This window comes from Trichomycterus rosablanca, chromosome 1 (genome assembly GCF_030014385.1).
Source record: "Trichomycterus rosablanca isolate fTriRos1 chromosome 1, fTriRos1.hap1, whole genome shotgun sequence".
In the NCBI taxonomy this organism is placed as follows: Eukaryota; Metazoa; Chordata; class Actinopteri; order Siluriformes; family Trichomycteridae; genus Trichomycterus; species Trichomycterus rosablanca.
This window is the reverse complement of record NC_085988.1, coordinates 71752668-71777926: the sequence shown is the minus strand read 5'-3', so window position 1 is coordinate 71777926 and position 25259 is coordinate 71752668. Positions and strand designations below refer to the sequence as shown.

General features: G+C 37.8%; 1 protein-coding gene across 1 annotated transcript; it reads left to right on the top strand.

The window, feature by feature from the left end:
• The first annotated feature begins 4497 nt into the window (after positions 1–4497).
• Positions 4498–8671, top strand: cdkn1ba (cyclin dependent kinase inhibitor 1Ba). Its single transcript, XM_063006269.1, has 3 exons — positions 4498–5147; positions 6206–6309; positions 7417–8671. Exons 1-2 carry the CDS (start codon positions 4769–4771, stop codon positions 6286–6288), a joined length of 462 nt encoding a protein of 153 aa, XP_062862339.1. The 5' UTR covers positions 4498–4768; the 3' UTR covers positions 6289–6309; positions 7417–8671.
• Positions 8672–25259: the final 16588 nt, after the last annotated feature.

Below are 25259 nucleotides of genomic sequence, written 5' to 3'. Positions count from 1 at the left end.
CATATAGGAGCACTTTGTAGTTCAACAATTACTGACTGTAGTCCATCTATTTCTCTACATACCTTTTTAACCTGCTTTCACCCTGTTCTTCAATGGTCAGGACCCCCACAGGACCACTACAGAGCAGGTATTATTTAGGTGGTGGATCATTCTCAGCACTGCAATGACACTGACATGGTGGTGGTGTGTTAGTGTGTGTTATGCTGGTATGAGTGGATCAGACACAGCAGTGCTGCTGGAGTTTTTAAATACCGTGTCCACTCACTGTCCACTCTATTAGACACTCCTACCTAGTTGGTCCATCTTGTAGATGTAAAGTCAGAAACGATCGCTCATCTATTGCTGCTGTTTGAGTTGGTCATCTTCTAGACCTTCATCAGTGGTCACAGGACGCTGCCCACGGGGTGCTGTTGGCTCGATGTTTTTGGTTGATGGACTATTCTCAGTCCAGCCGTGACAGTGAGGTGTTTAAAACTCCATCAGCGCTGCTGTGTCTTATCCACTCATACCAGCACAACACACACTAACACACCACCATCATGTCAGTGTCACTGCAGTGCTGAGAATCATCCACCACCCAAGTAATACCTACTCTGTGGAGTCCTGACCATTGACAAACAGCATGAAAGGGGGCTAACAAAGCATGAAGAGAAACAGATGGACTACAGTGCTTCTATATGGTAAGCTGATCGGTGTAGATCGGTTCCAATAAAAAGTAATGCAGACTTCTCTAGTATGCATAGGGTTTCATGTATATAGTACATGGTGTCCCTAAAGTCTGAACACAATATTAATCAATTACATCAATAACTTCAATGTGTTTTCCACTATTTGTGATGCAATATACTGTATATGTGTGTGTATTTTAGTCAAGATATAGTTAGTTATAGTTAGTGATATTTCCTATGTGTCCAGACTTTAGGGACACCCTGTAGAGTTGGATATTTGGAATATATACCTTTTAAACTTTTGTTTGCTGTTTATTTTCGTTAATGCGTTTAATGTAACTGTCGTAAATGGCTAAGCTGTCAACCAAGTGGGGACTCTAGAGCTGCATTTTAAAGTGACTTCGTGAACGGTGAGTTTGAACCAACATTCACGCGTTAAATCTGATTTATAAAACAGATAGTTCCGGTCCTAAAATCTGATTGGCTGATCCGCGTTCGAATCCCCGATATACGATATACAAGTACAAACTTGGTTGAACACTATTTTAAGTCATGTACTATACATGGAAATGTTTAGATTAATATAAACAGTAATCCTAATCATTAAGCGGGTGTTTCGTCCAAGAAATAGTGTAATAGTGTTTGTGGAGGAATGTTTATTGCGAATGTTATATTGCCCCCATGTTGCCTAGCAACACTGTTAACGGACTACCTGATTTCGCGGAAGAATGCTTTTTGTAAGTGTTTTTGTAAATAAAAACATTTATACATTGAACATTGTGGTATTTTATTATATTTTATGTTGACCGCCGTTTTATAAAAGCAGTAAGCCACTTGAGACCGTTTTAGGCACTCCGCTTCTCGTTTTAGGCACTCCGCTTCTCGTCGTGCCAAAACATCCTTCCCCGTGATCAAATCGCAGTAACACACGAGCTGCGTCCGGAATCGCATACTTACAGAGTATGCCCTAGATTGGAGGAAGTATGCACTACTCGGCCCGGTAAAAAAGTACATACTTTCAGTACAGAAGTATGCAGTATGCACGCAACACCGCTACGTACTACAGTGGGGCCAAAAAGTATTTAGTCAGCCACTGATTGTGCAAGTTCTCCTACTTAGAAAGATGAGAGAGGTCTGTAATTTTCATCACAGATACACTTCAACTATGAGAGACAAAATGAGAAAAAAAAAATCCAGGAAATCACATTGTAGGATTTTTAAAGAATTTATTTGTAAATTATGGTGGAAAATAAGTTTTTGGTCAATAACAAAAGTTCAACTCAATACTTTGTAACATAACCTTTGTTGGCAATGACAGAGGTCAAACATTTCCTGTAAGTCTTCACCAGGTTTGCACACACTGTAGCTGGTATTTTGGCCCATTCCTCCATGCAGATCTCCTCTAGAGCAGTGATGTTTTGGGGCTGTCGCTGGGCAACACGGACTCCACTCCAGGACCTTGAAATGCTTTTTACGGAGCCACTCCTTCGTTGCCCGAGCGGTGTGTTTGGGATTATTGTCATGCTGGAAGACCCAGCCACGTTCCATCTTCAATGCTCTCACTGATGGAAGGAGGTTTGGGCTTAAAATCTCACGATACATGGCCCCATTCATTCTTCCCTTAACACGGATCAGTCGTCCTGTCCCCTTTGCAGAAAAACAGCCCCAAAGCATGATGTTTCCACCCCCATGCTTTACAGTAGGTATGGTGTTTACTCAGCATTCTTCTTCCTCCAAACACGACGAGTTGAGTTTTTACCAAAAAGTTCCATTTTGGTTTCATCTGACCACATGATATTCTCCCAATCCTCTTCTGGATCATCCATAAGCTCTCTGGCAAACATCAGACGGGCCTGGACATGTACTGGCTTAAGCAGGGGGACACGCCTGGCACTGCAGGATTTGAGTCCCTCTCGGCGTAGTGTGTTACTGATGGTAGCCTTTGTTACTTTGGTCCCAGCTCTCTGCAGCTCATTTATCAGGTCCCTCCGTGTAGTTCTGGGATTTTTGCTCACTGTTCTCATGATCATTTTGACCCCACGGGATGAGATCTTGACCCCAAGATCATTATCAATGGTCTTGTATGTCTTCCATTTTCTTACAATTGCTCCCACAGTTGATTTATTCATACCAACCTGCTTGCCTATTGTAGATTCACTCTTCCCAGCCTGGTGCAAGTCTAAAATTTTCTTCCTGGTGTCCTTCGACAGCTCTTTGGTCTTGGCCATGGTTGACTGTTTGAGGCTGTGGACAGGTGTCTTTTATACAGATAACGATGTCAAACAGGTGCCATTAATACAGGTAACGAGTGGAGGACAGAAGAGCAGGTCTGTGAGAGCCAGAAATCTTGCTTGTTTGTTATTGGCCAAATACTTATTTTCCACCATCATTTACAAATAAATTCTTAAAAAATCCTACAATGTGATTTCCTGGATTTTTTGTTCTCATTTTGTCTCTCATAGTTGAAGTGTACCTATGATGAAAATTACAGACCTCTCTCATCTTTCTAAGTAGGAGAACTTGCACAATCAGTGGCTGACTAAATACTTTTTGACCCCACTGTACATGCGCCATCTTGCCAACGTCAAGTGATGACGTAAGGACGCGATGACGTAATATCACCATAGTTACAGACTCATTACAAACCCCACTCGCCAAAATTTTGGATATTTATCGTGTTTTTGTTATTTATTCGTCTTTGAAATGTTTTATTTTATTTATCTTACTTACACTTGTGAACAGAGGACTCCGTTTTCCGCTATCTTTCTTGTTTCTTATTACGCTTTGAACGCCTACGCAGCTCCAGTTGCATTATGGGATACATTAGCGGACCGCAAGTGTGCATCGCTTGCATACTCAAACATGGCTGCCCAATAAGTAGGTCATCCGGGTACTTCTCGCGTACCTCTTTATTTATACTATGTATTCGGACATACTAACCGCTCTCGCGTACTCGTTTCGCGTACTATTGAGTATGGAAGTATGCGATTCCGGCTTATTGCTTTAATATACGCACACCTATGACCACCTCACATCATTCCATATTAATACGCCACTGAAAAGAAAAAGTGAATGTTATATTCGTTCTCATGTTGCCTAGCAACACTGTTAAGAACTACCTGATTTCGCGGAAGAATGCTTTTTGTAAGCGTTTTTGTAAATAAAAACATTTATAAATTGAACATTGTTGTATTTTATTATATTTTATGTTGACCGCTGTTTTACAAAAGCAATAAGCCACTCGAGACCGTGCGTTACTGCTATGATTTTATCACGGGGAAAGACGTTTTAGGCAAAACATCCTTCCCCGTGATAAAATCGCAGTAACACACGGTCTCTCGTGACTTATTGCTTTAATATACCTGTAACTCGACGTGAAACAAACTTTTGTTAGCTGTTTATTTTAGTTAATGCGTTTAATGTAACTGTGGTAAAGGGCTAAAACCTGTCAACCAACCCCACTCGCGTGCTGCATTTTAAAGTGGCTTCGTCAACGGTGAATTTGAACCAAAATTCATGCGTTAAATCTGATTTAAACGTTTAAACTGTTACTATTTAATACTAATACATTAAATATTATGCTGAATAAGTGTTACACTAGCTAAATGTGGCGTAGTATTTCGTAGTACTACTAAACGTCGTGGTTCGCTTTTCGAGGCAGTCTGTGAGAGACTGAGGAAAACAGCGCGTGCTGTGTGTACTGTGACTTACTCCTGCTTCAGATTGTTGTTCTCATTCAGAAGTGGGCGGTGCGTGTAATTCAGCCAATGAAAGCTTCCTTCTGTTTAAATAACCTTCGTTGTCAGTCCTCTCCCCTCAGTTGCTTACACTTGCGATCGCCATATTGGGCGCTCGGATGACTGTTTTTTTCGGTAGTAATTACTACGAGACAGGAGTGGACTGAGTGCCTTCCCCAGACTTGCGCACTAGATGCGATCACTTGTTATTTTTTGCCGTACCGACTGCATTGTTTTTCTGCTTATTTCGAATGTCATGCTCGATTTTCATTACGGGAATATTTCTCTTCTGATCTGATCGGTGTTTTTGTTTTTCTGGACAGCAGCTGTACTTCTTGTTCATTTGTTTTCGGAGTGACTTTCATGTGCAACATGTCTGATGTGCGTCTGTCTAATGGCAGTCCGCCTCTGGAGCGGGTGGACGCGCGGCTGGTGGATCCTTCCAGGCCGCCTGTGTGCAGGAGGAACCTTTTCGGTCGGACGTCGGCCGATTCGGAAGAGACGCACCGGGAGTTTTTGGACAAAATGCGGGAGTCGCAAATGGCGTTTAAACAGAAGTATAACTTCGATTTTGAGAAGGACAAACCGCTTGCGCCGGGCAATTTTGAGTGGGAAGAGCTGGGCGCCGAAGATGCACCTGAATTTTACAGCAGGCCGCAGAGTATCCACAAACGGGTGGATCTGAACGGTAACTCGGACTGCCAAAACACGCGACGGAAAAGACCGTCCTCAGATGACCCAGGTAAATGAAGCACATTTTGTTTGGCTTCTGGTTTATATGCAATATTGTGCCCACATGTACACGATTTGTGCATGCAAAAGCGCAAAATTTGAGATTCTCAGATTTGACATTTGGATGTTCGCGCATAATATATGTAGTTTTGTATCTTGTGGCAAAAGTACAAAAATCCTTAACTATTTACAAGCAGAACTAGTAATCCAAATGTTTATTCAAACGTTTAATCACGAGTGCATATTTTTTATTAATAAAATCAGTAAGTATTCAGTTATTTTGTTATTGAGACTGCTCATTAAAAAGACAACGGACTTGTTTTCGCATTAATAAGCATGAAGTTAAAAATTAATTCACAAAAAACTTTATCATTTACATTTAGTTAGTTTTCTCTCTGAGGCGTTTTAATCATTTAATGTGAATATTGAAGTTGTAGTGTTTTACCATCTGTGAAATCTAAACTTTTCATCCAGATAAACATACAAGTGTTTCCTGTTGATAAATAATATATATATTTTTACATTTTAATTTACTTACTGCTCCGATTTAAAAGAGATGCATTAGTTTTGATGGTAAAAATGCGCACTTGCAGTGTGTGGAATCGACTCCAAAGTTTTGGATTCGACTCAATTCTGTACGCATGGAATCGTAGAGTCGACTCCCAGCACCAGTGCGACTTAGTATATGTCTAAACATTTGAACCAAACCGAGGACGAAGAACCGAATTCCCTCACGCTTAATAGTAATAATAGTATATTTTTTATTGATTAGTCTTTATGTAATTAATACAACGTGCGGAATTTTTGAGCGAGTAAAAATTAAATATTAATAATTAAAAAAAATAAGTTCACATCTTCAGTTATACGCATGATACATTTGCAACTACCTCTGTCTGCATTTGCATTATTATTTCCTGATATTTGCACCAGCCAGGTTCGGGTAGTACCATGTGCATCTAATAACCAGAAGCATATGGCACTACTCAAATTATATATGCATTAATAAGTAATGCATTAATAATAGTGCACATGCATGCGTCTAACATAATGCTTTTCTTTTTCACTTAGATTATGCACAACAAAGCAAACAAGTGAATGATTGCCGAGTCACATCAGAGCTGACACCCAGAAAATCCGAGCCGAGCACGTAAACCAGGACCTGCAGGCAAAAGGTGGGTAACGTGCAAGAACACAGCACCAAATCCACCATTCTGCTGCACTTAACCCACAGTGCAGTGACGTGTGGAGTGTAAGCTTTGTTTTAACTTGTTTGAGCACGAGTAGGTTTGACTGCAAAAAGGTCTTGTAAACATAGTGCAGTACTACAGAGTAGTAACACGTCATCAGCACTCCCGTGGGTGTATGGGTGGGTGCAACATTTACACACACCAGCCATATGTACACACACTCACAGTGTTACTTATTAAGCATAGATAAACTGTGCCTGGAATGTACATTTTGACTTTGGAAGTGTCACATTAAATTATAATAAACTGATCAAATGAGACAATTCAAATGCATTGTAAATGTAAGGAAGATGCAAATAATACCCTGCTTTAAACTGGGGTGGGGCAAAACCTACATAATACATCTTTTAAATTTTTTTATTATATATTTCTACCTGGGACTGTGAGTGAATTATTTTAGGTACATCAGCGATCCTAAAGATTAAAAACAGATCTTAAAGAATTTAAAATATACCAGAAATTTAAATAATAACATAGTGTCACTGGGGTAATACCTGCAAGGAGTTTTGTATCTATAAAATAGGGTTTTAACTGAATTCGAATTCAAAGTACCACAGTGAACATTAAAGTGAAATTACAAACATTAAATTACTTGTAAATATACCAAAGGTACAAATAATAACATGCTTACTACCAGGATACATTTAGTTGTCACTAACCCCCCCCACACACACACACACACACTTGTACCCTACATGAATTTTAAATATAGTAATTTCCTAACATCTATCCATTGGGGTGGAACCCTGGGATGTTTTCAAGGGGAAAATATATACAGGTACAGGTAAAAACTGTGAAGACTACCACACTAATAACAAGGTATATCTTGGTGTTTTTATTTCTGTACATGCTGCTTAGTGTTTCTGGATTTTCCATTATTACCATATTCACTATATTTAATTTTTTTTTTCCATGTTGCTATTTATTATGCAAAGCATTGAAGTTAAATATGCTTTCAAAGCAACTGTGAAATTGATTGATACAATACTGTGTACTTTTTAGCCCTAAATATTTGTTCTTGTTTTTTTGCAGAGATGAAGAATGTGCATTTCTCCACCAAGAGCTTTATGAAGTAAACAGGGACAGCAATGAAAGAGAAAAAAAAGCGCAGTACTTTTTCAAAGGATGCGCAAGGCAGTAGAAGCACTGAAATTTCTTTAATACACTAAAGTTTTGGCACTCAAGAAAAGACGTTTGCCTCAAAAGCAGCCAATGTAGCAGTGTGCAAATGGTTTTCTTTCCTTTTTGCTCAGCCTTTACTACCTATGTATATATTTCCCATTTTATATGTAGCATATGAAAATAGAACATTATGAGAAGAAAAATCATATTATAGTGTGACTTGAAAAATTGCTGTGCAGTTTTCAAAACGGCTCCCAATAATTCTCTCACATTAAAAATAAATTCCATCTTGTTAGTTAACTTAGACTTAAAAGAAGTCTTAAATTTATCATGGATCAGTTCTGTCTACTGAAGTTCCTCCATAAACCCAGTCAAATCACAGGCCTGTTATGTTACCTAATGGTAGATTAACTTTGTTTTGGTATAGAAAATAATACCATAAAAGTATGTAGGGTACTTTATGTGAAGTTGAGTTAAAAATCTGCCAAAGTTGCCACACATTCAGGTAGGGATACATATTCCTTTTTAAAAGTGTGGTTTTAACAGTTTTGACAGTGTTATACAGTATTATTGTATTTTTGGGTTATTCCACTATTTTTCCCTAAAAGTTAACGATTGTTTATGAATGACATCCTACTGAGTAAACAACAATTCGCAAGTGGCAAACTAAAATCAACAATTTTTTCATTCACATGTGTATTTTTCTTGCATCGCTGTGTAGCATTTTCTTTAGATGTAAAAATTGTAGCTATTTTAAAACACTGGTTGTGTATGTTAAACCACATTAACCCATGAATCCAGTCCTATACCACCACAGATGGCATACATGTTGAACATGATGTGCCACTACATCCCAAAAATCTGTATTCAACAAAAATGACTTTACACTGCATGTGTGTAAAATGTTGAAGTGTACCTGTGTAAATTGGTTTGTAAAAACACTGAGGAAAATATACTAACTTATTTATGTAAAGCTTTTTGTTGTCTATGACTATCCAAAGTGGCATTTGTGCATTTTTTTTTTTTACTTTTTGTAAGTGTATTTTTTCAGATTTTTAATAGATTTTTGTGCAAGGTTGCAAACTGAGCCTTTATGAAAAATGTAATGTGTATTTTGTATTGCTTGTTGAAAGAAATGATTAAAATCATTACCTGAACACTTTTATTAGAGTCTATTGTGTCTATCTCAATTTGCAAAAAAGTTTTTAGGCATATATTTAGGCATATTCACTTTAGTAAACTGAATTTTAAAAAAAATCAAATCATGGCATTTAGTTTTTGATTCATACAAATATTTTTGATTTCTGAAGTAAATTTTTTTTATAATTGCTTGAAATAAATGTAAATATCACTTTTGCCAAGAAATACATATATATATATATACATATTTATATAGCATTTTTACCTTTTTTTTAATAAAAAATAGTTTATATATATATATGAAAATACATAATGTAAAAATACTATATATATATATATATATATATATATATATATATATATATATATATAGCATTTTCACATTTTTATTTATGTATTTTTTTTATATTTCTCTCTGCATAATGAGATTTTTTTCTATTCTGGGACAGTACATTTTTTAACCAGTGTTAATGTCTATTTTTGTGCTATATTTAATTACCTGTTTTTTTTGTTGTTGCTTATATGCAAGTTTATTACATTGTATGTAGCAGGGTGTATAGGTGTACAGTTTTTTTTATTATTAAATATTTCAGTTATAATTGCTTATATGCAAGTTTATTACATTTTATGTAGCAGGGTGTATAGGTGTACAGTATTTTTTTATTATTATTAAATATTTCAGTTATAATTGCTTATATGCAAGTTTATTACATTGTATGTAGCAGGGTGTATAGGTGTACAGTATTTTTTATTATTAAATATTTCAGTTATAATTGCTTATATGCAAGTTTATTACATTGTATGTAGCAGGGTGTATAGGTGTACAGTATTTTTTAAATAATTAAATATTTAACTTATAATTGCTTATATGCATGTTTATTACATTGTATGTAACAGGGTGTATAGGTGTACAGTATTTTTTTTTTATTAAATATTTAAAATTATAATTGCTTATATGCAAGATTATTACATTTTATGTAGCAGGGTGTATAGGTGTGCAGTATTTTTTTATTATTAAATATTTAAAATTATAATTGCTTATCTGCAAGTTTATTACATTTTATGTAGCAGGGTGTATAGGTGTGCAGTATTTTTTTATTATCACTAAATATTTCAGTTATAATTGCTTATATGCATGTTTATTACATTGTATGTAGAAGGGTGTATAGGTGTACAGAATTTTTTAATTATTCAATATTTCAGTTATAAAATCGCAAATTTCCCCTGTGGGATAATAAAAGGCTATCTTATCTACCTTATATGCATGTTTATTACATTGTATGTAGAAGGGTGTATAGGTGTACAGTATTTTTTTATTATTATAAATATTTCAGTTATAATTGCTTATATGCATGTTTATTACATTGTATGTAGAAGGGTGTATAGGTGTACAGTATTTTTTATTATTATAAATATTTCAGTTATAATTGCTTATATGCATGTTTATTACATTGTATGTAGAAGGGTGTATAGGTGTGCAGTATTTTTTATTATCACTAAATATTTCAGTTATAATTGCTTATATGCATGTTTATTACATTGTATGTAGAAGGGTGTATAGGTGTACAGAATTTTGTAATTATTCAATATTTCAGTTATAAAATCGCAAATTTCCCCTGTGGGATAATAAAAGGCTATCTTATCTACCTTATATGCATGTTTATTACATTGTATGTAGAAGGGTGTATAGGTGTACAGTATTTTTTTATTATTATAAATATTTCAGTTATAATTGCTTATATGCATGTTTATTACATTGTATGTAGAAGGGTGTATAGGTGTACAGTATTTTTTTATTATTATAAATATTTCAGTTATAATTGCTTATATGCATGTTTATTACATTGTATGTAGAAGGGTGTATAGGTGTACAGTATTTTTTATTATTATAAATATTTCAGTTATAATTGCTTATATGCAAGTTTATTACATTGTATGTAGAAGGGTGTATAGGTGTGCAGTATTTTTTATTATTAAATATTTCAGTTATAATTGCTTATATGCATGTTTATTACATTGTATGTAGCAGGGTGTATAGGTGTACAGTATTTTTTATTATTAAATATTTAAGTTATAATTGCTTATATGCATGTTTATTACATTGTATGTAGCAGGGTGTATAGGTGTACAGTATTTATTTATTTTTGTTATGTTCATTTATCTGCCTATTTGCCAACTCGCAAAATAATTCAAATTATTAAGGGTTATTCACACCATGTAATAGGATAGTTTTAGGACACCCCTGTTTTTGCAGATTTTTTTTTAAATGCAAGATTAACATTTTACAAGCATCTTCACATTTTAATACAAAATTGCTGAATAAAAAACGATTCTTGCACACTTCACACAGCAAATTGATGAATATTATACTAAAAAAACTTAAATCTAGGGGCAATTTTAAAGTAGTCAGTCCACCCCTTGCACAGTGCTGGACAATGGAAGGGGACCAGAGTACCTGAATGAAATCCACTTAATGAAGAAAACCTACTAAAATTCTCAGGTAGTAATTAAAGATTATTATTCGAACTCAGGACACTGGTGTTGTCACCAAACCCTTAAAGTTAAAAGCAAATGTATGCAAAATTCTACAATACTTATTATAACTGGCACTTGGATTTCTACAAATTTACATTAAAAGCTAGTAGCATGCATGGTGGCACAGCTGGGGACCTGAGATTGAGCCATGTCTTCTGGTCACTATCTCGGGGAGATCTGGGTATGCCAGTTTCCTTCTGTCTTCCTAAAACATCCAGATGTGCACTGGATTGCATGTAAGTGTAAATACACGTGTTATTGTAAGAGTTTTGCATGTTCTTTCAGTGTGTGTTCGGGTTTCCACACACCCCTCAGAAATATGCAGTGCAGTAGGTGAACTGGCTGCGGTAATTCCCCCCGGTGTGTGCGGGTGTCACCCTGAAATATCAAAGGTGTGTTTCCTCTCTGTGTCCGGTGTCCTGCGACCCTGATCAGGATGAACTAGTGAACCTAAGTGAAAACGCATAAATTAAGTCTCGAGTCAGAGTGAAACTAGATTACCAGTGGGCGCATATCTTGATTTTTTGCACCGTATATATACTGTACGTATATGTTGAAAGTTTGCACTTCTCACAGCAGATTAAATACGCAAACATGGTTCGGGTAAAGAAGGGTAAATTTACTCGTGTGCAGACGTGACGTGCTATCATAAGAGACGAATTGTATTTGTGCACTGTGTTTCGATGTGCGCCATTCGGACATACTTTCCGCGCCCTGCTACTCCGACCGAGAAAAACAAGGACACGTCCCATGGAAATGAAAAAAAAGACAGAAAAAAGTTAACATGAGATTGACGTGTAGGTGGACCAATCAGAAAATCAGCTGGAAAAGCAGACCACTGTGAGTAGCCAATGAGCAGAGAGCTGGAAGATGTGAGACGAGCCCTGTGTACTCGGTGTGTGCAGTAAAAAATGAAGTGTGTGTGTGTGTGTGTGTGTGTGCGTGAGCGTGTGGTCCGAGATGCAGTAAGTACTGGATGTACTTTCTGTCTGAGTATAAAGACAGAGCACAGTTCGATCACAGCACCACTAGCCAGATTTATGAGCTTTTTATAAATGCTTGCAGAAATAAGCCTGCTCGATAAAGAGCTAAAACCCCAAGTTTTCAACATGCTGGATGATAAAATCTATTTCTACTATTGCAGACAGCAGCAGCGACCTGGAAACCTATATCAAGTATTCAAACATGAATACAATCTGTAATCAAGACTTTACACCATATCTACACATGTAATACAGTCATCATGTAATACAGTAAAACCCCATAATGATCTGAGTAAAGTCTGAGTTGATTAATAAAGCAATAAGCCACGAGAGACCGTGCGTTACTGCGATTTTATCACGGGGAAGGTTGTAAAACGTCTTTCCCCGTGATAAAATCATAGCAGTAACGCATGGTCTTGAGTGGCCTATTGCTTTTATAAAACGGCGGTCAACATAAAATATAATAAAAAACAACAATGTTTAATTTATAAATGTTTTTATTTACAAAAACACTTACAAAAAGCATTCTTCCGCGACCCAGGTAGTTCGTTAACAGTGTTGCTAGGCAACATGAGGGCGAACATAACATTCACTTTTTCTTTTCAGTGGCGTATTAATATGGAATGATGTGAGGTGGTCATAGGTGTGCGTTTATCGGGGATTTTACAACGGCTTCAAACGCGGCTCAGCCAATCAGATTTTAGGACCGGAACTATCCGTTTTATAATTAAAAACAATGCAGCACAAGTGACAGACTGGCTGAACAGACAAAGACCGACTGACTTTGTTATTTAGTAGCATAGAAACACAATTATGAGCATAAAGTAACACACAGTAACATACAGTAACTGGTTTAAAAGCTATTGGAGAGATGCCATTCGACATTTCATTGTACCTGTGTATAGTGACAATAAAGATTCTACGTATTCTATTCTAATTCTATTCTAAAAACCAAAATACAGTAGGAAACATGTATATAAGTAAATGAACAGAAAGCAACTGAACTAAAAACAGTACAAAGTATTTAATGTTTTTATTTTCCCCTTCACAATTAATGCAGTGTTTTTTACAACCCCAAATCAGAAAAAGTTAGGACACTATGGAAAATGCAAATAAAATAAAAATGCAGTGTTCCTTACATTTACTTTGACTTTTATTTGATTGCAGACAGTTTGAACCCGAGATATTTCATGTTTTATCTGCTCAACTTCATTTCATTTATTAATAAACATCCATTCCTGCATTTCAGGCCGGCAACACATTCCAAAAAAAAAGTTGGGACGGGGGCAATTTAGGGCTAGTAATGAGGTGAAAAAACTAAATAATGATGTGATTCCAAACAGGTGATGTCAACAGGTGATTGTAATCATGGTTTGGAAGAAAAGCAGCATCCAGGAAAGGCTGAATCATTGATGTGCAAAGATGATCAGAGGATCTCCTGAAAATGATTGAAATGTTTAAAAACAATGAACCTCAAAGGAAGATTGGAAGGGATTTGCATATTTCTCCCTCTACAGTGCATAATATCATTCAAGGAATTGGGAGGAATTTCAGTGCGTAAAGGCCAAGGGCGCAAGCTTAAGCTGAACTCCTGTGATCTTCGATCCCTCAGACGGCACTGCATCAAGAACCGCCACTCAACAATAGCTGATATAACCACATGGGTGAGGGATTACTTTGGCAAACCTTTGTCAAGCACTACAATACAGAGTTACATGCACAAATGCCACTTAAAACTTTACTGTGCAAAAAAGAAGCCTTATGTTAACCATGTCCAGAAGCGGAGTCGACTTCTCTGGGCTCTGAGGCATCTAGGATGGACCGTCACACAGTGGAAACGTGTATTGTGGTCAGATGAATCAGCATTCCAGGTCTTTTGAAAAAACACTGTGTGCTCCGGACCAAAGACGAAAAGGACCATCCAGACTGTTATCTGTTATCCCAACTTTTTTTGGAATGTGTTGCAGGTCTAAAATGCAGGAATGGATGTTTATTAATAAATGAAATGAAGGTGACCAGACAAAACATGAAATATCTCAGGTTCATCCTGTCTGCAATCAAATAAAAGTCAAAGTAAATATAAGAAACTCTGTGTTTTTTTAATATTTGGATTTTCCATACTGTCCCAACTTTTTCTGATTTGGGGATATTTCTGAATTTCTTACTATTTGGCATCACTAAGTAAGCAAATTTGTGAAATGGATCAATTCCTGTGTCAAATCTTTTGTTCAAAGATCAGATTTTCCTCTCTTTTCATTTCCATTGAAGCACATACTTTGACTTTAAACATGTTAATTCTACTCATTAGAAGCTCATTTAAATAAACAGATGTTCAGTCATTGCTCATTTATTATAAAAATGGACATACCAAATACTACAAAAAAATTAAATGTAATTTTAACTTAAATTGTATTGCTGATTAGATGATTTGTAATGGAAAATATTCTATTAATCACTTAAACTTTTGGCCAAACTGTTTATGTACTTTGTATATAACTAAAAAGTAGACACTTCTGTGTCCTACAACAGTACACTCTTCTGCAACTTAGTGAAAACTTTATTTACTGAAGCACTGTCCAGATGAGATAGAGAGGTAATATGAGGACACAGATGCATGCGCGCGCACACGCACACACACACACACACACACACACACTGCTGTACTGTAACACCACATAATCACCTCTATCAGTATAGCAAAAGAGCAGAAGCCAGGTGTAGTAGAAATGGTTGTTCTATTTCTCACCAGACAATATTTAACTAGTTACTACACTTGAAGTCTTTTTGTCTTTTGTTGGTAGGGATATTGCAAAATTAGTCTCTCTTCTGCTTGTCCTGATTAAATGTATGGGTCATAGGTGTTTTAAAGCAGAAGAATATATCTTTTTAACCTGGCACATTAATTCATTTGTATATTTGCATATTTTAATGGTTTAATTCTGTGATGCTGAAGTCCTCCCTTGATAAGCTTTTTCAGCAAACATCAGAGAACATTCTATAACACACCAGAGAAAGATATTATATTTAATATTTACATTATATTAACTTAATTATATTTACATACTATGTGTCTTTTGTAGGCGGCACAGTGACTGGGAAGTGAAGTGGGTAGCACTGTTGCCTCACAGCAAGAAGATCCTGGGTTTGATCCCCAGGAGGGGCGGTCCGGGTCCTTTCTGTGTTTGCATGTTCTTCCCGTGTCTGCGTGGGTTTCCTCTGGGTGCTCCGGTTTCCTCCCACAGTCCAAAGACATGCAGTCAGGTTAATTGGAGACACTGAATTGCCCTATAGATGAATGGGTGTGTGCAGGGCCGGCGCTAGGGGGGGGCTGAGGGGGGCATTGCCCCCCCAAATTGTGTCTTTGCCCCCCCAAGCAGGGGCGTAGCACCAAATTCTGGGCCTTATGCACAAGAAGTGACCGTGGGCCCCCTTCGAACCGCAGCCGCTCTTGGTGAACCAGCGCTCGGTCGCATTTGCCACGCGCGTCGTCCGACACGCCCCCCTCCCCTTGGTGAATCTGCGCTCGGTTGCATGTACAAGGCGCGTCTGCCGGACTGCTGATCCACTTCGGGTACTCTATTTCTACGTTTCTTTTCTCATTGTGCCCTCTGGGGCCCTCCCCCGATTTGGGGCCCTGGTGACTCTATCCCACTTTGCCCCCCACTACGACGCACCTGGGTTTTACTGCCCCCCCAAGCAAAGCGGTCCAGAACCGGGGCTGGGTGTGTGTATGTGTGGGTGTGTACGTGTGTCTGCCCTGCGATGGACTGGCACCCTGTCCAGGGTTTTACTGTGTGCCTTGCGCCCATTGAAAAGCTGGGATAGGCTCCAGCACCCCCCTGTGACCCTAATTGAATAAGCGGTTAAGACAGTGAGTAAGTGAGTGTCTTTTGTAAGTGGGTAAAAATATACAACTGTGTGTCTGTGACCTTTTGCAGTTAGTTGAGGACTTTTAAAATATAGTTGAGGGCTATTAAAATATTAAAGGTTGTAAAATTTATGACTATAATTTTATGACTATATGTACACTTTATGACTATAATGGGCTCTAACCCCAGCTTTAAAAGGGATATACAAATATGGAATTTTGTTGTACTGTACATTTGTATATGTATATATGACAAAGGCTTTTAATCTGCCCTAGATTATCATTATTATCTGATTATCCTTATTATAAGGAGTTTGTTTGTTTATACCAAGCATAATTAAAATACACCTTTTTTGTTACACCACATATTCTGGTCATATTGTGTCTAGACAATACTCAGGAAAGAATCCTGTCTCTGGTAAATGTAGGGGTGGCATGGGTTGCATGTTCTCCCTGTGTCTGTGTGGTTTTCCTTTGGGTGCTCCGGTTTCCTCCCAGAGTACAAAGACATGCAGTCAGGCTAATTGGAGATACTAAAGTCCCCCTACGAGTGTGTGTGTGTGTGTGTGTGTGTGTGTGTGTGTGTGAGACAGGATGTTTTTCTGCTAGAAGAGTATCAGGTGCAGGAATGTTGTTAGGATTCTTAAATAGTGTTTAATCTTACAAGCTTACACTCATACCAGAACAACACACACTACATTTTACATTTACATTTTCAGCATTTAGCAGACGCTTTTATCCAAAGCGACTTACACAATGAGCAATTGAGGGTTAAGGGCCTTGCTCAGGGACCCAACAGTGGCAACTTGGTGGTGGCGGGGCTTGAACCGGCAACCTTCTGTTTACTAGTCCAGTACCTTAACCACTGAGCTATCACTGGCCCCACTGACCAAATTGACATATTGGGTACAGGCTTACCCCAGGGCAACAGATGGGCTACAATCAGTAATTGTATATCCACAAAATTCATTCCTATGTGGAGAGTAGCTTATAAAATAGTCAATTTACATACCAGATATGTGTCCCTAAAATTGCTTGGTGATTGTATTTACTCCTTTATTCACTTTTGCCATTTCCTTTTTCTTTAAGCACAAGCCAAAAAACACACATTTGGATGACTTGTGGTGGACTAGATAGAATTCATTAGTAAAATCGATCAGGTGTGTTAGAAGTAGGAAAAACCTGGAAATTTGCAGGGCAGTGGGCCTCCAGGATTGCCATTAAATGCCTTTGGGATAAACTAACTCTTGTGGCTAAATACAAAGAAACTCTAGCAGTCATGATCTATAATCTATTAGAAAGCCTTTAAAGTAGAATGGTAAAGTGGAGGGTGTAACAGCAGCAAAGGGAGGGGAAAACTTCATATTAAATTGCCATAGTTTGGAAGTAATGTTTAGGTATAAGGTGTCTACAAACATTTGACTGTATAACATCTTGTCATACAACTTCACAAAACTTGGCAACACTTTAACACGGCATTTTCAGTCAAATCTAGCAGCTAGCTAATTAAAGAACATAGCAGATGATGGGAAGTGAGTGATCGTAAAACGGAAAATGTTTACAGCTGGCCCTATTATTAAATATTTTGTGCAGAATCAGGCATGATGTCATTTTTTGGCTCCAGACTTGGCTATAAACATTTGGCCTGATTATTTTGGAAATCCAGTTTGTTTTTTTGTCATTATTAATGAGTTATTTTATGGGGATGAATAATGCTTTTACTTTCCATGACTGTCTGCCCAATGGTCATGGGCTTTTGCTGACCTTAACTCTGAGATAAACCTGCATCAGGCATAAAGCACAACCAACTTAGATTGGCAGGGGTCAATTTATGTGTTCCTTACAATCATACAGTCAAGCCATAAAGTCTGCACGCCCCTTCACCTTCTCCACGTTTAATTACGTTACAGACTCATTCTATAATAGATTGAGTTCATTTTTTGCCTCAAACATCTACACACAATCACCAATAATTATGAAGTGAAAACAGGGTTTAGAAAATATGCAATTTTATTTTACTGACAAACATCGTTTATTTAGGGGTTACATATCTGCACACACCCTTAGCCTAATACTTGGTTGATGCACCTTTGGCAGCAATTACAGCTTCAAGGTGTCTTGGGAAAGAAGCTACGAGCGTGGCACACTTGTTTCTGGACATTTTTGCCCATTCCTCTTGGCATATCCTTGCAAGCTCTGCCAGGTTGGATGGGGAGCTTCGGTACACAGCCATTTTCTGCTCCTTCCACAGATGTACTTACCTGCATTCATCTTCCCCTCTATCAGGACTAGTTGCCCCGGTCCCGCTGCTGAAAAACATCCCCACATCATGATGCAGCCACCACCATGCTTCACTGTAGGGATGGCATTAGCCAGGTGATGAGCGGTGCCTGGTTTCCTCCACATGTGACGCTTGGTATTCAGGCCAAAATGTTCAATTTTGATTTCATCAGACCAGAAATCTTGTTGAGCTGTAATGTGCCTTTTACTAAGGAGTGGCTTCCGTCTGGCCACTACCATAAAGGCATGATTTGTGGAGTGCTGCCTGGATGGTTGATCTTCTGATAGGTTCTCCCATCTCCACAAGGATACGTTGGAGTTCTGTCAGAGTGACCCTCAGGTTCCTGCTCACCTCCCTGGCCAAGGCCCGTCTTCCCCGATCACTCAGTTTGGCCGGGGGGCCAGGTCTAGGAAGATTTTTGGTGGTTCCAAATTTCTTCCATTTACGAATGATGGTGGTCACTGTGCTCTTTAGGACCTGTAAAGCTACAGCAATTTTTCTGTATTCTTCTCCAGATCTATGCCTACCTATGACACAATCCTGTTTCTGAGGTCTGCAGATAATTTGACCCCATGTCTTGGAGTTTGCTCTGATATGCACTGTCAACTGTGGGACCTTATAGGCAGGTGTTGGCAATCCCCAATCATGTCCAATCAATTGAATTTACCACAGGTGGACTCCAATTAAACTGTAGAAACATCTCAAGCAGTATCAGTGAAAACAAAATGCACCTCAGTCTTCTTTTGGGTGTCATATCAAAGGGTGTACATATGATATTTTACTTTTTGATTTTTAATAAATTAGCACAAATGCCTAAAAACCTGCTACCACTTTCATTGTGGGCTATTCTTTGTGGAATTTTGTGACGAACTCAATCTATTATAGAATGAGTCTGTAATGTAGTAAAACGTGGAGCAGGTGAAATGGGTGTGCAGACTTTCTGGCTTGACTGTAAATAATTTATGTTTGTGCCATTGATTGCACTCATACAGTTATCTAGCGTTCTCTACTTTTTAAACATTCCCAAACCATGAACATTGGTTTGGTCCTGGACCTTTATTAAGCTTGATTTCTTGAATTCCTTTCCATTTTATTCTGCCACAACACCATTAAAAGTAAAACCCAGTCAATAGTTACAGATGGGCAGTTGCATTGGGGCAGATAGCATGGGTAGTGCCCAATCTCTTATTTGTTTATTAGAATGAATTTTCACTACTCCAGTGTCTTGCTTGACACCACTTCAATCAATGCTGGGCATTGTGCATGGTGATCTTAGTCTTTTGTGTGGCTACTAGCCCATGGAGGCCTAATTTATAAAGCTCCTAACAAACTGGATCAATCAGTATTGCTTCAAGAGGCAGTAAGAAACAGGGTAGTGGATGATGTCGAGTTAAATGTTTTTGAGCTTCACAGGATGACCAATTCTAGTGCAAATGTTTGTCTGTGGTGAATCCTTGTTTTGTGTTGTTGTTCAAGAGGGCTGTCTTAATTACAAAAGTATGTGTGTGAAGGGTCATGGCTTGGATAACAAAAACGATCTTTGGGAATGACCCATGCTCCTGCAAATTGAAAACAGTGAAGTTTATTTTTTGTGTACCATGCCATGCACCAACAGGGTGATGTTAAAATAACAATTTCAAGCTCTGACTTATATGGGCATGAACCCATTACTGTAGTGATGTAATGACACAGCATTTATTTTTACCACGTTGTGGTATACAGCAGAAAAAACTTTGCCCCAACCACTTTCTCTATTGCCCATTTAAACTTGTCCTGAGATGCCTCCTGGGTAATCCAAGGATGCTGTACATACTAATTAAATCTAATAACAGGGTCAAATAGATCTTGAAATCTAAAGCATGCACTAGCAGCCAATTTTTAAAAGTGACAAACTTACATATATGTGTAGGGACATACATAGTACAGTATGTCGTGGCTGTCTTTTTGGAACACTTTACAAAAAGACCATCTATTTAAAAATACATGGAACAGTGGTCTCTTGCCAGGATCTGACAAAAAAAAACTGTAAATAGTGTTACCTGTGTTTCAACGACTCATAATTCAGCTTTGATGGTTCATCAATTACATTTAACCATGACTCTTAGCATGAAATTCAGTTTCCTTTCCGACCCTGACAACATATTACTGTTTCATGTACTTTTTATAGGTGCAGTAACTAGCCCTAATACACTGACCAGGCATAACATTATGACCACTGACAGGTGAAGTGAATAACACTGATTATCTCTTCATCACGGCACCTGTTAGTGGGTGGGGTATATTAGTCAGCAAGTGAACATTTTATTCTCAAAGCTGATGTATTAGAAGCAGGAACAATGGACAAGCGTAAGGATTTGAGCGAGTTTGACAAGGGTCAAATTGTAATGGCTAGACGACTAGGTCAGAGCATCTTCAAAACTGCAGCTCTTGTGGGGTGTTCCCAGTCTGCAGTATATATCAAAAGTGGTTCAAGGAAGGAACAGTGGTTTTGTTGGCCACATGTTGAGTGCACATTGTAGTAGTGTCCAATGTACAAACACTTACTCACTCACATTCTTAACCACTTATCCAATCAGGGTCGCTGTGGTGCTGGAGCCTATCCCAGCTTTTCAATGGCACATATTAACACCCTGGACGGGGCACCAGTCCACTGCAGTTCAGACACACACACACACATACACACACCCATTCACCTATAGGGCAATTTAGTGTCTCCAATTTACCTGACTGCATGTTTTTGGACTGTGGGAAGAAACCGGAGCTCCTGGAGGAAACCAACGCAAACACGGAGCAGAACATGCAAACTCAGCACAGAAAGGACCCTGACCGCCCCACCTGGGGATCGAACACAGGACCTTCTTGCTGTGGGGCAACAGTGCTACCCACTTAGCCACTGTGCTACCTCAATGTACAAACACTGTTCCAAAAAAAGTTGGAACGTTCTGAAAAATGTGAATAATGTTGTGCAATGATTTGCAAATTCTTTTTGATTGATAGTTAATTAAAAACAAAACCACGTCTGTATATTTTAAGTTTTAATTAATCAACTTTTTGTATATTTAAACTCATTCTAAAAGTCACGACTGCAGGACATGAAAAAGGAATGTTCACCTTTGTGTTACATCACCTTTTCTTTTACAACATTTACAAACAATCGTTTGGGAATTAAGAGAACGACTTGTTGTAGAAGCCCAAAGCAGAAAATTTTGGGACAGTATGAAAAATGTGCTATAAACCCAAGATTTTTATGTTTTGTCTGGCCAACTTCATTTAATTTCTTAATATACATCAATTCCACTTTGTCCACATGTACCACTTTGTAGTGTTGCCATTTCATCTCACAACACTTAAAAGACATTTAGGCACTGAGGTGTTATATTGTCCTATTGTTCCTGCAAATATACAGTACAGTATCTTAAGGTGTGCAACAGTCAAGTCAAGTAAAATTTATTTGTACAGCGCTTTTTACAATGGGCATTGTCTCAAAGTAACTTTACAGAATCCAGGACCAACAGACCAAAAACCCACGGCACGGTGGCTCGGTGGGTAGCGCTGTTGCCTCATACCAAGAATTCCCAGGTTCGATTCCCTGGTGGAGGGTCTGGAGATACAAAATTGTCCATGACTGTGTTTGACAATAAAACTTGAACTGATGAATCTTGTGTAACCAGTATTTACCTGTCCTGTCAAAAATGTAACCAAAAGTGTGTAAAACATGACATTAAAATCCTAATTAATAATAAATAAATAACATACATTTTCTATTGAGGATAGATCAGGACTGCAGGCAGGACAGTCCAGCACCTGTACCTTCTTATTCTGCAGCCATGCCTTTGTAACGTGTGCAGCATGTGTTTTTGCATTGTCTTATTAAAAGGTTTAGAGAACATGACATCCATGTTTCCAGTAACAATTTGAACGGTGGATTCACCAAACCACAGCACACAAATCCACTTTGCATCACTCGAATTCAGATGAGCTTAAAGTCCAGAGAAGTTGACAGAACTTCCAGAACTTCTGGATGTTATTGATGTACTTCTGCTGTGTGTAATCAAATGCAGCAACAAGCTGTGCTTACTGACATAGTTTTCCAAAAGTATTCCCAAGCCAGCTCGGAATTACAGAAGCATGTTGTTTGTAATTCAGTGCTGTCTAAAAGATCAAAGGCCAAAGGGATTTAGTTTTGATTTTTACCCTTTATGCTTAAAGATTACTATGGACAATGGGAATCTTAAATTAATGGTATGAACTGTTGATAATATTGTGTTGGTCCCTCCTTTGCTACCAAAACAGCCCTGCAACTGTGATGCACTGTGTGTTCTGACATCTTTCTATCAGAACCAGCATTAACTTCTTCAGCAATTTGAGCTACCGTAGCTCATCAGTTGGATCGGACCACACGGGCCAGCCTTAGCTCCCCACGTGCATCAAACCGCCCATGACCCTGTCGCCGGTTTACCACTGTTTCTTCCTTGGACCACTTTTGATATATACTGTAGACTGGGAACACCCCACAAGAGCTGCAGTTTTGGAGATGCTCTGACCTAGTTGTCTAGCCATCACAATTTGGCCCTTGTCAAACTCGCTCAAATGCTTACGCTTGTCCATTTTTCCTGCTTCTAACACATCAACTTTGAGGATAAAATGTTCACTTGCTGCCTAATATATCCCACCCACTAACAGGTGCCGTGATAAAGAGATAATCAGTTTGATTTACTTCACCTGTCAGTGGTCATAATGTTATGCCTAGTCGGTGTATGTTTACCTTTTAAATATTGTTTTGCTCTTGATCATTTTTGAAGCTTTTTAGTCATACATTGTCTCTGTCCAAACTTTTGCAGAATGTTTTGCAGGCTTAAAATTAGAAATTAGAGTTTATTTACAAAAATCAGTTAGGTTAATATTATACAACATTAAATACAAAGTACTGGTTTTCAGTTTTTGTTGCATTTAATCAACTGTCCCAACATTTTTGAAATTTGGTTATTTTAGATTTGAAAGCTGATTGTTGAAACTGAAACTGTTGGCAGTTCTAATTTCTTGGCAGCTTTTTCCTTTAATGATTGGTTTCTTCATGCATCATTTAAAATTCCTTCTCATAAAAATGCACCCATTTTAAACTTAAAAACAGTCATTTTAAAATAAAGAATAAACTGTGCTCTTTATAGCATAATAACTTTTTCAGCTTCATTATGCTTGATATAATAAAAACAATATTGTAGTTGATATAAGTGGATGACCACTTAGAGCTGAGAAACTTGCAGGTAAATAAAAAGTACAATATACATGTTATTGATTAGATTTTTTAATCACACATACAGCTAGGTTTGTTTTGTTGTTGCTCGTTTTAGGTCTTACCACAGCATGTTTTATTGGGTTCAAGTCAGGACCCTGCATAACTGTTTTGTTTTCTTTTTCAGTCATTTAATGAGGACTTGCTGAGGTATTTTGGAAAATTCTCTTGCTGTGTAACCCAATTGCACCTCAGCCTTAAATTATCTGAAAGGTCCTGACCCAGCAAATCACCTCACACTAGCACACAGCCACTGCCAAAAAACACCAAAAACTAACTAGCTTTCAGTTCTTATTATGAAATGTTTAATTTGCATTGCATCAGATACATTTACACTTTTTAATACAAGATTATTGTTTTGTGCTTTGAAGCTAAATTTAGAGGTACTTTTGTACTTTATGTACAAAAATGTCCAAAATGTATTTGCAAAATGCACATGGTGCATGCACCAGCAGACATGCCACCTACACTGACCTTAAAACGTATGTGTTAACCACTAGAATATTTAATCAGCTATGCAAAATGTTACAGGTGGGCGTCAGCCGAGATCTTAGAGAAAAGGCACCTTATCTAAACATTTTAACTTGTCAGTTCTGTTTAAACAAGTCTCATAACGTTTAAAACCTGCTAGTCACTGGAACCAAGTTTCTGATTAAGATTTTTGAGCAGTGGGTTCAGTGGAAAAGGTTACGTATCTACCACTATATGGGCCCAGCATACAGACTTTTCTTAATAATAATAATCTTATTAAAGACGTACCAAACCCACACTGTCCACAGAGCAGTAGACAGACTGTAGAACGGAGCAAACACCTACATCTAACAGAAACCATCGTTTTCTGTCTGGCTGCAAAGCCACATATCAAATGTTACATCCAGTCAACACCATCAACAGCTTTCTTGAAATGACAACAAGCCTTTGCATCATCAAATGCTAATTTTAGTTATTTAAGTCTTTCAGAATCCATAAAAGTATATTGGGAGAAACATACAATCTGCTTCAGAATTATTAATGCCAATGGTTTTGGGATGTTCAAAAAGCTCAAGAACTGGAGCCCATATACTTTTGGACCTACATTGTACACTAATAAAACCATGCAAAAGTATTATTTACAAAGGCTTATTTTGATTATTACATTAGCAGTCCGCTAGCAAGGAGAAGTGAAAATACAAATGTTTTTTGAAACCCTTTATTTTGTATTTTGTAATCATTAATATACACTGATCAGCCATAACATTAAAACCACCTCCTGGTTTCTACACACATTGTCCATTTTATCAGCTCCACTTATCATATAGAAGCACTTTGTAGCTCTACAATTACTGACTGTAGTCCATCTGTTTTTCTACATATTTTTTTAACCTGCTTTCACCCTGTTCTTCAATGGTCAGGACTGCCACAGAGCAGGTATTATTTAGGTGGTGGATCATTCTTAGCACTGCAGTGATAATGACATGGTGATGGTGTGTTAGTGTGTGTTGTGCTGATATGAGTGGATCAGACACAGCAGGGCTGCTGGAGTTTTTAAATACCGTGTCCACTCACTGTCCACTCTATTAGACACTCCTACCTAGTTGGTCCAAACTGAAGATGTAAAGTCAGAGACGATCGCTCATCTATTGCTGCTATTTAAGTTGGTCATCTTTTAAACTT

Excerpts from the sequence above, each read along its gene's own strand:
- cdkn1ba (XM_063006269.1), top strand. The coding sequence starts at position 4,769 with ATGTGCAACATGTCTGATGTGCGTCTGTCTAATGGCAGTCCGCCTCTG. Across the intron at positions 5,148-6,205 it reads ACCGTCCTCAGATGACCCAG|ATTATGCACAACAAAGCAAA; the intron begins GTAAATGAAGCA and ends TTTTTCACTTAG.